The sequence below is a fragment of the Camelina sativa genome, chromosome 12 (assembly GCF_030686135.1).
Source record: "Camelina sativa cultivar CO46 ecotype springtype chromosome 12, ASM3068613v1".
NCBI classification, from domain to species: domain Eukaryota; kingdom Viridiplantae; phylum Streptophyta; class Magnoliopsida; order Brassicales; family Brassicaceae; genus Camelina; species Camelina sativa.
This window is the reverse complement of record NC_141891.1, coordinates 6679053-6690219: the sequence shown is the minus strand read 5'-3', so window position 1 is coordinate 6690219 and position 11167 is coordinate 6679053. Positions and strand designations below refer to the sequence as shown.

The following is an 11167-nucleotide window of genomic DNA, read 5'->3' as shown; positions in this document are numbered from 1 at the left end:
TAGTATAAGATTTCCTTTTTGATTACGAGTAGTATGTAAAAATTCCTCTTAAGTGATATCGTAGTAAGATTTCGAAATTACTATTGTTGTAGACTTGTAGTAATTTTTTTTCTCTTATTTTTTCATCAGTGTCATTGAAAGTTTATAAATAAAGCAGTGAAAATATACTAATTATAGTAAGTTCTTGTCACTGAGAAAATCACCGAAGACAATGAATCGACTGTATATAATTGGTGCCGGTTCGGGTGCATGAACCGTCAGGAAAAGCCAAAGCAAGTTTATCGACACGTGTCAAGCCAGTTGTCCTTTCTTCTAGAATTCTGAAAAGCCTAACAACGATGTGTTGTTTTATCAAAATGCTCCAAATAATTTAGCCTAGTAGTTCGATATTTTCTTTTTTTGTCCTGAAGCACCCAACTATGTGACAATGGATTGGAGTCTGATAAAGAAAAGAAGAAGCACTAACTATGTGACAGATAAAAGAAAAGCTATTTGAGTTAAGAAAAAAAAAAAGAGGGGGCACTAATAGTAATAAGACGTTTTTATGAACAAAAATGTTTTAGTCAGACACGCGTGGAAGGCAATTTCACGTTCGTGTGAAATGTACACGTGTTGGGAGAGTTAGGCAAGACTTCAATAAAAGAATCAAAAGAGACAAAAGAGAGGAAGAAAAAAGTAATAATAAAAGAGCAGAAAATATTGAACAAGTGTACAAACTACAAAGTTCTAACTAAATATATCGAAAAGATACGCTAACATGAGACACGTATATAAAGCTATGATGAACACTAATACATTTATATATAGTTTTCGTTATAGATTTATAATTTTTGATCATTTTTAATTAGTAGACCATATCGAGATTGTCCCACAAATATGTGTAGTATTAAAATTAGTATAAGTAGTCTCTCGGCATTCTTTTAATAAGATAATTTTTCTTTAAAATCATCATAACAGCTAAACTCTATCTTTCACGAATGATTTTAATTTTATTAAGAAAACATTTATAATTAGTTTGTTACTAATTCCTATGAAAAAATAGTTAGGTTTTCTATTTTTTTAATAGAAAATTTTGATTTTATAAAGTAATCTAATGGATGGAACAAAAAGTAATTTAATGATATATATATATATATATACACATTGAACAATAGAAATTGTATTATTTTAATATATTGTTTTTTTATTTTGGTAAGTTATTTCATTAAATATATTTTATATATTGTAGTTTATATTTAAATAATAAAAAGGATTAATTAGGGTTTCGTTCACTCAAGAAATACTATAAATGGCCTAAGAAGTTGACAAGTGAAAACAATGGACCATGCTGGACAGATCAGAGAAGCCTTTATATATAATACATGTGACGCGCGCGATTCTAAGAACTCGATTCTTCTTCTTCTTCTTGATAATTCTTTTCTTTTCTTTAAATTATTCTCCTTTTTTATATTTCGTTATCGGTTGCTTTTCGGATTTTAGATTTTAGTGAACGTGGAGAATTCTTGTTCACAGAGAGAGGGGAATGCTCACCTATTTCTTGTATAAGATAATAATATCTGACTTATTAGCAAAAGATACGACAAGTTTGGTTCAACGATTTGCATAACTGCAAAATGTGTTGGATAGAAACTCGGCCATCGCTATTTAATTAGCGTATAATATTCTTATGATCTTGACAAATAATTATTGTAGTTATATAGTTTCCGGGGGGAAATAAAGTAAAAAACAAAAAAACCTTAATTTAACTTGTTCAAATATTCTTCTCTGATACTTTTTTATTTTAAATACTTTTTTCCAAAATTATATCTTAATTGACAGAAATTTCTATTTTTGGACTAAAATAGCATTGGTGATAACATTTGAATCAGTTTAATATACATTTAGAGACATATGAATTTTAGGTTTCAAATGCTCAAAACTTATTTAAGACTTAGAATGCTCAAAATTTATTTAAAGATCAAAACTATCTTAAAGATTGGACTTATCTTTAGTTTTGTCTCGATCTATCGGAATGATTGGTCAATTTTTCTTAAAGATCATGGTCGTTTATGATCTGTTGTTGCGGTCGGTCTTAGTGATCAATCAAAATTGTTTCAAAATTTGTTTATGGGTTGATCGTAATCAGTCATGTACTAAGCTTCTTCCCTACGGAAAGAACCCAAAATTTTACTACATTGATATATCATATATACTCTCAGTACAGCTAAAACACAAAGATAGACTCACACACTAAATAGTATCGTGAAGTTTTCAAAATACTACATATTATTTTTTATTATCTTTATTATTTTTAATTATCTTTAAAAATAACCACCAACATTTTAATATTAAGAAAAAATTATAAGCTTTTAGGATAAAGTCGTAGAATTATATATATCATGCAAGCTTCTATTTAATAGTGAATTTTACACGTATATATATGGTCTATATCTAAAGTATTGGTTTCCTATGGCAAATATCACTTTTTAACAAAAAAAAAGTGATATTGTTAAAAGCTTTAAAAAAGATAAGGTGATCACGAAGGTTAATAGAAAAGAAACAAAAAAGGCATGGCGCTTTCTAAATGCATTGCCTTTGCACTCTACATGTGTACATGCATAATTGATTCGACATTTTTTATTTTTTTGATTCGACATTATTGAGTCAAGCAAAATCTGGACTATATAATTAATTCGGATTTACTCATAAATGAATAAGTGATGACTCTCCTACAGTGATTGATGATTCTTAGACTTTTTTTTTACTAAATAAATGTTCTCACTGTAACACAATTTTCCAAAAGTTAGAAACTGTAACATACAGTTTCCAATAAACTTTAAAGCATAAATTTCCAAAAAAAAGATTTTTTTTTTTTAATACAAAATTCTGTAAGTGCAAAATTGCAATTGGTATCACTATCAGCTACTAAGTTTTTCAAGCCTCTTCCTAACGCTGGAACATAGTACGTTTATTATGCACCACAAATCCGTCAACAGCTTAAATTCGATTTCTTGATTTGTATTTTGAGAAAATGCAGAGATGAAACCGCGTGAGCTAAAATTTTCTTTAATGTATGAAAATGAAACTAAATTTGGAATGACAACGTGTAAAGTGCGTTAAGGACTGGGAACAGAATACCAGCAAGCAAATATTAAATTGGCTTTGAACACACACATAGCATGTTCTTCACATTACTACTTAGATTCTGATATAAATCGAGATTTGACTTATCAGGAGGACCACTTGAGCCGGACCAAATCAATCTCTCAAATTTTAATTGATTTATAACGAAAAAAAAAATATTGTGATAAGAAATTATTGTTGTTACACATCCGTTCTTACGTACTCAAAAAAGTTCTACAACCCAAAACAAATTAAAAAAGTGAAGAATAAGAGTATCAGTTAGATTTGGTCTTACCAATCCTCATCAAAGCGATATAAGCAATAACTCTATACCCAACAAGCATCACAGCCAAAGCTACGGCAGAGACCAATCCACTATGAAACCCTATATGTTTGATACCTTCAAAGTCACCAACATGACACTTCAATTTCTCATTTTCGCCACATGGATACCACTCATTCTCCGTGTATTGACCCAATATCAGTAGTTTATAGGTATAGTAACCTATTGATACGTACTTAATCCAAGAGATAAACACCGGAACATGTTGCACGTAGTATCCTCCTGCCAACAAAAATGTGAGCATTATGACTGACCCGAGTGTCGTGGCTGACTTCTGGTCCATAACTAGGGCGCCTAGGGCTAGCCCTAACCCACCGGAGACAAGAACATGGACGAGGAGGACCAAAAGGGTCAGAAAAAAGTTTACGGGGTTGTGGTTTAGACCGGCCATAAAATATGTGATTATGAGAAAACAACATGGTAGAATAAGCTCCATTGGTAGATCCCCGACAACTCGGGACATGAAGTAAGGCGAGAGTCTGTACATGCCCGAGGAACGTTCTTTCTGGAGCATTGCTCGCTCTTGAGGAAATGTAAAGATTTGTTGGAAGAGAGGGAAGAATGCCCAGAAGGATGATATAAAGAATAACAATCCTATCTGCAACAATAAACCACAAGTATGGTCACTTCACAGATATACACAATGACGTAGACGAATGTGTATCTTAGTTAATTAATAAGTACCTGATCTTGCAAGCGAGACATTTTCGTTTGCCACCAAAGGAGACCACATAGGGTAGAGACAATGAATATCTGAGCAATCTTTATGCCAGAGAAAGAATCATGACGCCTTTGCTTAAGGCCTCTCTGCAAAAGAACACAAAACTGTTGCCACCACGTCGTTGGCCACTCTCCAAAATGATTTTTCTCCCCACGAGGACTCTCTATTGGTCTGTTATCAAGATCATCTTGTCTTTCAAGGTCACTGATAACATTGTCCAACAAGTTTGTCTTGTAAAGCGCAACAAGATCTGCCTTCATAGCGTCTGGTCTTTGGGATTCATCTGATCCAACACCTACAAGTATATAATATATGTGAGATTTACAAGGAGATACAAAAGCTATAATATGCCGGAGTACTTGGACGTCAAGATATCACCAGGAGAGGCTTACCGTTTGCGATGTCCAAGAGAAAGTCCGAGGGGTTAATCCTTTCAACTGACGGGGAGTATCCAATGCTAGCGAAATAGTCCATAGCATTGGATCCAAGACCGAAGTAGACCGGATTACCTTCTGAAAGGAGTAGAAGCTTATCAAACATATAGAACAACCTACTAGAAGGTTGATGAATTGTGGTCACAACCGTTCTTCCACCACGAGCCAATTCCCACAAAATTGATACGATCTTTTGAGCCGTGGTAGAATCAAGACCAGAAGTAGGCTCATCAAGAAAGAGCAAACTAGGGTTTACAAGAATCTCTTGCCCTATACTAACCCTTTTCCTCTCACCACCGGATACACCTCTCAAAAATGGTCCTCCAATGATGGTATCCTTACATCTGTCTAGTCCCAATTCAGTCATAACTGCCTTAGCTTGGTTGATCTTCTCTTGTTGTTTAAAAGAATTGGGAAGCCGAAGAAGCGCGGTGAACACTAGAGTTTCCGTAACAGTCAAGTGAGGGTAAAGAGCATCGTCTTGAGTCACGAAACCGGTAGTTCGCTTCACAGCTTTGGATAATGGCTTGTTGTTGTAAGATATGTTCCCTGTGAGCTTCCCTTTCCCTTCCCCAAGCCGTCCTCCGAGAGCCGTCAACAAGCTGGTCTTGCCGCTCCCGGAGGGACCCAGCATAGCCAGGATCTCTCCTGGTTTGACGAGCCCTGTCAAGCCTTTCAAGATGGTTCGTTCCTCGGTTTTGTCGTTGGTTCGGAACCAGCCATTTGGCTCCTTCAACTTCACCGTGTACACAAGATTCTCAAACTGATCCAATACATCAAGAACAAGATTGAATAAAAAGATCAGTCTCAACACACGAACACGCTATTTCTCATACTATTAATGGACAAATCAACACTTTTTAACCTAATGAACCATTGTTTGTTCTCCATGTATCTATCATAATTAAAAAGAAAACATACCTTTAGAGTAACAGGATTATTAGACTTCTTAAAGATTGAAAAAGGAAGGGGTCGATCATCGTTGGTCTTCTCGATGGGGGCTTCAATATCCATAGAAACCTCTTGATTATCCATTCCCAACAAGGATCGATTTATAAACCCTTAGTCGCAGGCAACTACGAAGCTGAAACAATAGAAACGAAATCAATATATTTGTTCTTCTCTACTGATTAAGGAAAGTATTCAGAAAACTGAATCGTACGTGCAGGAGAAAAACTGATGAAAGTATTTAATTTTGTTGGGTTTTGGAAGTTCTAGAGACGGAAGACAAAACTAAGACTTTAAACTCTTTTATTGTTTTTGCTAAATAAAAGAGAAATTAGGGTTCACGTAAGGCAAGTGAGAGAGAGTTTTAAGGATATATAGAAGGAAGATTCTTTAGAGAATGCTTCTGTTACCAAGCACACGCTTTTATTGTGGGATGTTTGTTTCGACTCCCTGAGAAATAAAATAAAAATATTAATCACAAATCAATCTGAGATTTGCTATTCTTTTTTTTCTTTTTTTTAATAACAAGATAAAATCAAAACAATAGTATTAAATTACGTTTTAAATCAATACATATATATGGTTCAGTAACTGGGGAGTGGAGGTGTATTCAACTTGAAATTTTAAGTGATTTGTGTAAAATTTACGACTCTTATATTATTCAATCATAAATTTTAAAAAGTTCATTAAAATCCACTGTTATTAAACTGATAATTTAAAAATATACTTTAAAATCTATAGTTATTCAAAACAGTTTGTGGATTTAGATTTTAATAAATTTTAAAGATTCTGGAAGATCTGAGAAGATTTGTTTAGTTAAACATACAGAAATCCAAATCTCATGGTTTTAGGTGGGATTTGAAATAATTTTACCATAAATCATATCAATTTCCATAGAAATAAAATAAAAATATTAATCACAAATCAATCTGAAATTTGCTATTCTTTTTTATTTTTTTAATAACAAGATAAAATCATAACAATAGTATTAAATTAGGTTTTAAATCAATACATATATCTAGTTCAGTAAATAATTGGGGAGTGGGGGTGTATTCAACTTGACATTTTAAGTGATTTGTGTAAAATTTACTAATCTTATGTTATTGAATCATAAATTTTAAAAAGTTCATTAAAATCTACTGTTATTGAACTGATAATTTAAAAATATACTTTAAAATCTATGGTTATTCAAAATAGTTTGTGGATTTGGATTTTAATAAGTTTTAAAGATTCTAGAGGATTTGAGAAGAATTGATAAGAATCTTAATTAATATATATACGAAAAATTCAAATAAAAATGTGAAAAATATATACTCATAATTTTACTGAAGTACGCATATAACAATTTTTTTAAAAAGATTTTAAATGTTATGTAGAATCTATTGTTATTAGATCAAGATTTTGTTAAACTCTGTTAAAGTTTAGTGTTATTAGTTTGTGATTTGTAAAAAGTCATTTAAAATCTTAACAAATTTGGGTTATTGGATTCAGACTGTTATAAAGTCATTAAATTTTTTGTGTTATTTAATTAAAACAAAAGACTTTATGATTGTTAATAAATTCAATTATTAAGTTATTGGTTCATGATTTTAGACACTTTCTTTACAAAATAAAGTCAAGGAAAATATCACAAAAATACATTGATTGTTTGGAGCACTTTACAAGATTTTAGAAAACTTTTTGTTTTTTTTGGCAAATCAGATTTCCATTAATCTATCTTAACATTTTTGAAGTACATTTTTGTGTCATCTTCTCTTATCTTTGTATCCAAACAAGTCCGAACTAAATTCTCTACAATCCTTACAACCAAACACAAATATTTACTTATTTGATAATACTAATTTCCTAAAATCTATCTACCTAATTTAAAGCAATATGTTATATTAAAATAGAATTCTCCTTTCACTTATATTTAATCTTATATTTAATTATTTGAATTAATATTTAATAAATAAAGTTAATAAAATTTTAGTTTTTTTTTCAGCATATGATGTGATTTGAATTTTTATAAACGGATATATATTTTAAAAATTGTTTTAGGATTTTTGTAACCAAACAAGTATTTCCAGATATATATTATTTTACATTTGAGTTATTTTAATATAAAATGAATATTTACAATTAAAAGTTAAAATAACACGCAATGAAATTATATTGTGCGAATGATTTGGATCAATATAAATATAAATTTAATTATCTTTAATTTGGTGTTACACAGATAATTTATCTTTTCATTATTTTGCTAACATTATCAATATTAGAATATTAGATATATTAAATTGAGTAATTTATGATAATGTAGAGAACAAATTATTTTGCGGTAAACTGTGAGTTAAATCTTATAATTAACAGTCAAATACAATTATATAATCTTACACTAAACAAAACTAACACATAAATATAACTTAAATTTTGATCTGTTTGTTATAAATATTTAACTGTTAATTTATTGGAATGCACGGGGTTATCTATATATATAAAGTTGGCTTTTCTCTCTTCTCCTTTCTCCACCTCATCACTTACAAATTAATTCATATCATCAATAGAACATAAAATCTAAAGTAAATGTATCAATTAATTCACTCATTTTTAATTATTATAAAAACAACAATTTATAATAATTTAAACTAAAATATAAATTAAAAACAAAATGAAAAAAATACAACAAAAAAAATATCAAAGTAAAATATGAATAGAGATTACATAAATATAAAATTAGATATTTCTATCATACCACATAAAAAATGTGTAAATATTTGTAAAAGGTGAGAAATAGGGGAAAAATAAAGCTATTATCTATTTAATTGAATAACAATTACTTTCAAGAGTTACAATTATTAAGATAAAGAAAAAAAGATTTTTTTTAGAAATCAAACACAAAAATTTAAAGGTTTTTTAAGATCAAGAGGTTATTCAATTCTTGCTTTTAAATTATAAATTAATTTTATTAATTAAAAGTCTGTATATAATATTATTTTCAGTTAAAGTATAATATAATCAATAATATATCTATATATATGTATGTAAAACTTGAGACTATGTTTGTTAGTGCTAAATTATATATTCAATTAAAACCAGAAGGATTTGGTGTATATTATTATTTAGAATTCAAAATAATATATATAATTAAAATAGTTTGAGCGATCTATGTTATATATCGTTTTCAAAATTTTAAAATGGTGAAATTTGTTAAACAAAGGTATATCCAAAAAAGAAAAAAATATTAATCAAGTGCTCAAAAATTAAAATAATATATATATATTTAAGAGAATTATATAATGTTACATGAAATTAAAAAAATATTAATGAAAGCCTATTCTGAACATCACACATGCAGAAAATATAGTAAAAAAAACTAAGAAGAAATTTGAGAAAGTTATTTGTAATAAAAACAATCATAATAGTAGTGGTAGATTGTAGAATTTTAATTAAAACTTTAAAAGAGTTCTATTTTTAGAAAAAATACATTTTTAAAAGTTAAAGTAATCTTTAGAGTTAGTAGATTTAGGAGAATACAAATAAAAGAACATTACATGGATAGAGAGTAGACTATACATATTTTAAAAGTAAAAAAAATTATATATATGAACATAATTTTTTTTTGTCAAACAGTTAAGATAAAATGTAATATTGATGTTATAATATGGTATTTATGGATAGAAAAAAGTCCAATTATGAGATTTATTACTAGAAATAAATTGTTACGTGTAGTAAAACATTGTTAAAGAAATTTGTGACAAAGAGTGGGTATATTTTCTAAGATTTTTTTACGTCTATGTTCGTAAGTAATGATCATTCAACCGATAAAAACAAACGAATATTGGAAGATGAAAAAGATGAAAAATAGTTATGATATGTTTTTATAGTCAATATATTGTAAGTGAGATAATAGAATGTGAAAAGCAGTATTTGAAAAAGATGACAAGTGTATATAAAAAAATAAAGAAAAAAATAATTGTAAAAAATGTTAAACAAAATAGATAAGTTAGATATCGATTAATAAAATATTTTTGACATCTATATAGATTTATATTTTTAATATTAATAATTATAATTATATTCAACAGGTTGCATTAATAATAATAAAATATAGTCCCGCGTAACGCGCGGGTTATAAATCTAGTTGATTTATAAAACAAACAAAAAATAAAAGAAATGGACCCGTGGTATACCACGGAATAAATCCTAGTTTCAAAGAATAATTACAACGACATTATAGAATTACTGTAACACATTTTACATACACATGTATGTGCCATACAATGAGAAAAATACAACATAAGGGAGATTGATGATGCTTTCCGAATAGTAGCCTTACTCGCTAACCAACCATAAAATCGGTTATTGTCTAACTTCATATTTGATTTCTCTCTGTTACGATAAGCATGCAGCATCTTGTGGCTGAACTTTATTTTTGCGAACCATAACGGTAAACCCGATGTGTCCAAACATAACTCCAAAATATAGACATAATGGTACCAACGCTTTCGTACCAAAGTCTTTCTTACATATCTTGACGTTGTAGTTTCCTTCAACATAATCACAAACATCCTCAATATAGTAGTAATCTCCACCGTAATATCCTTTGAGAAAAGCTTCTGGCTAAACTTCAGAAAATCTCCAAAACTCACTAGGGAGGACCATAGTGTTTTGTTTAATCCCACATTTCGGCCATAAATATCACCAACACCCAAGCATCGAAGGATTTGAATAGTCACAAGTTTTTGACTTTGCAAATGTAATATCACTGCCACGAGAGAAAATTGGGTCGTCCCCATCTCCTGTGCAACTTCGACCAACAACGTAACATGAACATCATCAAATACAGAACAAATTTCCTGTGACCCGATCATGACAAGAGGTTCCCATCTAAACATTGTTGATGCATTCCTCAAATTCCAAATCTGACCAATAATCATATTTTGTCGTCTATAATCGATGAAAACCTCCTTGAATTTCCAAATGCCATTAAAACCATAGCCAAATTGATGCAGCCACAAACCCATAACCAAAACTACAGAATCACCAACATTAACTCTCGGATCCCATATCCTAATTTGTTCTTTTCTAAGAATTCTAAAAGATGGAAGAAACCTTATATCGGTTATGAAACGACTACCATCAATGGGAGATGGAACACAATTACTCTTGGGTTGGGGCTTGAATAAGGTCAGAAATATACTCTCACCGAAGGAGAGAAGGAAGACGTGAGTTTGAGTAGGAACCCAACCGCGACAAAGATGATATGAGGCAATCCTTTTCCAACACAAATACGAAAACCCCAGTGCATTCTGGGTGTAATGAAACATCACACAAGCCGGAGATGGTGCCATTATTGAGACGGTAACACAAACTACAGTTGTTAGACTCAAATCTTTCCACACCATTGTTACAAAGGAGCAAACGGTGGTGATTTGAAATCTTGGTGAGTTTCTTTCTTCAACCGTCTCTTTGGGGTTATCGCCTGAGAGAGAGAGAAAAATGTTAAGATTTTAGAAAACTAATCAACAAAACTTTCTAACAATCTTTCACTTATCCATTTTTAATGATTTTGTTGAACTCTTCAAAAATCTTTATAAATTATAATCCAATAACATCCCTAAAATAAGCGAGATTTTA

At 30.0% G+C, this 11167-nt stretch overlaps 1 protein-coding gene and 1 pseudogene across 2 annotated transcripts; one reads left to right on the top strand and one right to left on the bottom strand.

Moving 5' to 3' along the window:
* The first annotated feature begins 1522 nt into the window (after positions 1–1522).
* On the top strand, positions 1523–1659 carry LOC109128168 (uncharacterized; annotated as a pseudogene).
* Positions 1660–3243: 1584 nt separating this feature from the next.
* On the bottom strand, positions 3244–6535 carry LOC104730636 (ABC transporter G family member 9). 2 transcript variants are annotated; one of them, XM_087479694.1, is made up of 6 exons: positions 6107–6173; positions 5959–5998; positions 5522–5684; positions 4559–5363; positions 4130–4461; positions 3244–4043 (listed from the first exon to the last, which is right to left on the bottom strand). In XM_087479694.1, the coding sequence occupies exons 3-6, from the start codon at positions 5633–5635 to the stop codon at positions 3378–3380; spliced, it is 1917 nt and encodes a 638-aa protein (XP_087335820.1). In that variant the 5' UTR covers positions 5636–5684; positions 5959–5998; positions 6107–6173; the 3' UTR covers positions 3244–3377. The 2 variants fall into 2 exon arrangements, with proteins under 2 accessions (XP_087335820.1, XP_087335819.1); XM_087479693.1 differs by having other exon boundaries at positions 5763–6535.
* Between the last annotated feature and the right edge of the window lie 4632 nt (positions 6536–11167).

Coding starts and splice junctions, on each gene's coding strand:
- LOC104730636 (XM_087479693.1), bottom strand. CDS start 5,635: ATGGATAATCAAGAGGTTTCTATGGATATTGAAGCCCCCATCGAGAAG. Junction 5,364..5,521: donor ATAATCCTGTTACTCTAAAG/GTATGTTTTCTT, acceptor GTATTGGATCAG/TTTGAGAATCTTGTGTACAC. Junction 4,044..4,129: donor TGTCTCGCTTGCAAGATCAG/GTACTTATTAAT, acceptor TTATTGTTGCAG/ATAGGATTGTTATTCTTTAT.